The sequence below is a fragment of the Aristolochia californica genome, unplaced genomic scaffold (genome assembly GCF_029961685.1).
Source record: "Aristolochia californica isolate CCGP_79_NKW_82.1479 unplaced genomic scaffold, dmAriCali1.0.hap1 SCAF_10, whole genome shotgun sequence".
Lineage (NCBI taxonomy): Eukaryota > Viridiplantae > Streptophyta > Magnoliopsida > Piperales > Aristolochiaceae > Aristolochia > Aristolochia californica.
The window spans coordinates 8,549,879-8,553,317 of record NW_027181771.1 but is presented as its reverse complement, the minus strand read 5'-3'; the positions used below and the strand labels follow the sequence as shown (position 1 = coordinate 8,553,317).

Sequence of the window (3,439 nt, the reverse complement as noted above, 5' to 3'; positions counted from 1 at the left end):
AAGAAGACGAAGAGTTGAAAATCTAAGATTAGAGAGGGACAATGGATTTCCGGCGCAAATCTTGGGAAATGACTGTAGCATGTGAGACCCATTCGCTTGTGCTCTTTTGACTCTACTTTATCCTCTTACCATAATAACTGCCCCTTGTTCAGTGAACCAAGAGATGCTTTTATCGGCCTCCTCCTTCATCCTATATATAGGCGGTCTCCTCGGTCCCTCCATCAAACCACAGAAACCCTAATAGTAGCAGAGTCCAAGTGGGTCCACTTCATGGATGCTCTGCAAGGAGACGACATGGTAGTCCCTCAAATGAAGCTTGAAAGGATGTTCAGCATGAAGGGGGGTAAGGGAGAGACGAGCTACGCGAATAACTCCCAAGCTCAGGTAATTCATCTTCGTCTCAGTTCAAGCGTCCATAAAATTACTACCCTGCACAGAACCGCACCAAGTTAATCGCCTTAGAAATTCTCTTTTTCATGATTTTATGCTCTATGGTTTTTAATTTATTAGTCTGAAAGTCTCTCGATCTGTCTGAAACAAGATATATTTTAGTTTGCATTGAATCTTCTTTAATCCCGAAATCAACCCATTGAATCTTCTGTCTGAAAGTCTCGTCGACGATGAGTAGTTTGTGATATGTTGTAATTCTCAGATGGCTACAAAACATATGAGACTGAGGACACGATATTGCTTGTAAGAGATACGACAGGGTTCTAACCAAGAAAGCTGTTGATATAAAATGATTTACGTCGGAATACTTTCATGATTTGGCGTGTCTTTAGTTTCTTTTGACGTACTTAATCCGGTGGCTGCTGTTTGCGCTTTTTTCTTCCTTTCGTTTCTCATCTTAACCCCTTTTCTGCCTGTCCATCTACCTTGAAAACCCTTATTACCCTGGAAGACCGAACATGATTCATGTCTACGTGTATATCCTTGTCCCCAAAATGAAGCTTGAAAAGAAGAAAGAGTAAACCGGAGGAAATGGAAAGAAGAGCTACGCAAAAAAATTCAGTAGCTCAGGTCGGCCTCTCCATGAATGAGTAAACCGGAAAGTTCTCTTTTAATTTGCTTTTCCTAGTCTTCTGCTTTCGTTTTCTGGTCTATTTGTAGTTTTGTTTATGGACAGATAGCCCAGAAACCAAGAAAATGTTTCACTTGGATGCCAGAAACGTTGTGATCTTCTTGCTAAAGCTAATCAAACTATCGACTATTATAATCATTAACCGCAACTAGGTTTCTAATCCTGTTTCTCATCATCATCATTACAGTCAAACCTTGTAGACTATTTTAACGGCACAGTACATGCATAGATTAAAATTGAATCGTAAAATTAATTAAAGAACGAATGCATGGATTTTGTGCAAAAAGAGAGTTTTCATAGTGGGTTATGGTTGGTTATTTTTTATGAATAGGCTCGCCATGCTCGCTCCATGCTGCACCTTCTGGAAGGAGCACTCAACAACGTTCTCCTCTCCTTCTCCGACACCGAACCATTTACCGTCGCCGACTTGGGTTGCTCTTGTGGTCAAAACACACTTTTCATCGTCGATGTCATCGTCAAACACTTCATCAAGAAATACGAGGACGCTGGTTGCGAGCCGCCGGAGTTCCAGGTCTTCTTCTCCGACTTACCTTCCAACGATTTCAACACCCTCTTCAACCTTCTCCCTCCCTTGGCTGTTAAAGGCAGCCTCGAGGAATGCCTGGCTTCAGACGCTGCTCGCTCTTACTACACCGCGGGGGTCCCCGGCTCGTTCTACCGGCGTCTATTTCCGGTGAATTCCATCAACGTCTTCCATTCGGCCTTCTCCTTACATTGGCTCTCCCAGGTTTGCTCAGATCTTATTCCATCTTTTTTGAAAATAGAAAGTTCACAATTCGACCTTAGGAATGGTCCCACTTCCGCTTTCTTAAAAAGTTTTTTGAGATTTATTATGAGAGTTTTTACTGTGAAGCACTATGTTCGGGCTCCACATACTGAACGATTTATTTGCAATCTGACATTAGTTGATTGAAAGACTAACCCCCTGGTTCCACGTAGCATTGACTCGACTCTAGCAAGCCGACACGATTCGTACCGTGACTGAGTTGGGTCGACTTTGGGTTTTGAGTTTGAAGGGTTAAGTTGACTTAGACTAAAGTCGCCGGAGAATGTACAAAATGCAGGTACCGGAGAACGTAACGGACACAGGGTCTGCAGCTTACAACAAAGGGCGGGTGTTCATACACGGAGCCTCAGAGGATACCACCAGTGCCTATACGAAGCAGTTCAAAGCAGACTTGACCGCATTTCTCTCGTCTCGCTCTCATGAGCTCAAACCGGGAGGCTCCATGTTCCTCGTCTTCTTGGGCAGGACATCGCTGGACCCCACTGACCAAGGTGGCGCCGGTCACTTGTTCGGAACCCACTTCCAGGACGCTTGGAACGATCTTGTCGATGAGGTTAGTTACTAATTGATATAACTCTAAAGCATGAATTGGGTAACAAATTGCTTGTGAAATTCACGTAGGGTTTACTAGACAGCCGGAGCCGTGACAGCTTCAACATGCCGGTGTACGCGGCCAACTTACAAGACGTGAAGGAGGTGGTGGAAACCGAAGGGTGTTTCCAGATCAACAGTCTCGAGATTTTCCGAGGAGGGAGTCCGCTGGTGGTGAGCCGGCCGGAGGACCCCGCTGAGGTCGGACGGGCGCTTGCCAACAGCTGCAGAGCGGTGTGCGGCGTCCTGGTCGACGCGCATGTTGGCGAAGAATTGAGCAATGAGATTTTTACGAGGCTGGAGAGTAAGGGTGCGAGCCATGCCAGGGACTTGCTTGAGCACCTACAGTTCTACCATATAGTGGCCTCACTCTCTTTAAGATAGAAAGCTACCCTATAGTGGCCTAACCTCTCATGGCGGACTTATAACAACCTTTTGCTTTTGATCAGCTTTGGGTTGTTATTATGTCCCATAATAATAATAAGGTAGGATCAGATGTTACAGAAGGAGTCTTTACTATTGGTACAAACTTTTTGTTGTAACTACTTAGCAAGGTACATGATTTGGGAAACCTTTAAAACTCATGTATTTCGCCCTAGCAATATGGAAGTGGTGGTTAGTGACAAATAACTTTGTAAGCATAAAAGTATTTGCTCTTTTCTTTCTATTATGTTGACTCCCTATGGGATGTTTGATTTTGTCCCACCCACACTTTTCTGACCCAGTGGATCACCTGCAACTCAGATTTCAATAAGGTGGGGGGGGGTCGAACTGACCCCGTTGGTTTTGGACGAGTCCCCTTCTGACCTATCCTGGTTCTAGCTTTGGACTTGAGTTGAGCCAATTTGACTCAGTCGACCCAACCGGAGTGGGGTTACGATCCAGGGTCTTAAAAAACCTTGGTCTCGGTGAGAACAGTTGACTTCAATTTTTTAAAGTGTTGATCTCGGCTCACCATA

At 44.7% G+C, this 3,439-nt stretch overlaps 1 protein-coding gene across 1 annotated transcript; it reads left to right on the top strand.

Annotated features, from left to right (window-relative positions):
* Window positions 1–270: 270 nt before the first annotated feature.
* LOC137942747 (indole-3-acetate O-methyltransferase 1-like) lies at window positions 271–2,873 on the top strand. The gene is made up of 4 exons (XM_068788487.1): window positions 271–384; window positions 1,413–1,829; window positions 2,167–2,442; window positions 2,511–2,873. The coding sequence occupies exons 1-4, from the start codon at window positions 271–273 to the stop codon at window positions 2,862–2,864; spliced, it is 1,161 nt and encodes a 386-aa protein (XP_068644588.1). The 3' UTR covers window positions 2,865–2,873.
* The last annotated feature ends 566 nt before the right edge of the window (window positions 2,874–3,439 follow it).

Coding starts and splice junctions, on each gene's coding strand:
- LOC137942747 (XM_068788487.1), top strand. CDS start 271: ATGGATGCTCTGCAAGGAGACGACATGGTAGTCCCTCAAATGAAGCTT. Junction 1,830..2,166: donor CCTTACATTGGCTCTCCCAG/GTTTGCTCAGAT, acceptor TACAAAATGCAG/GTACCGGAGAACGTAACGGA. Junction 2,443..2,510: donor GGAACGATCTTGTCGATGAG/GTTAGTTACTAA, acceptor AAATTCACGTAG/GGTTTACTAGACAGCCGGAG.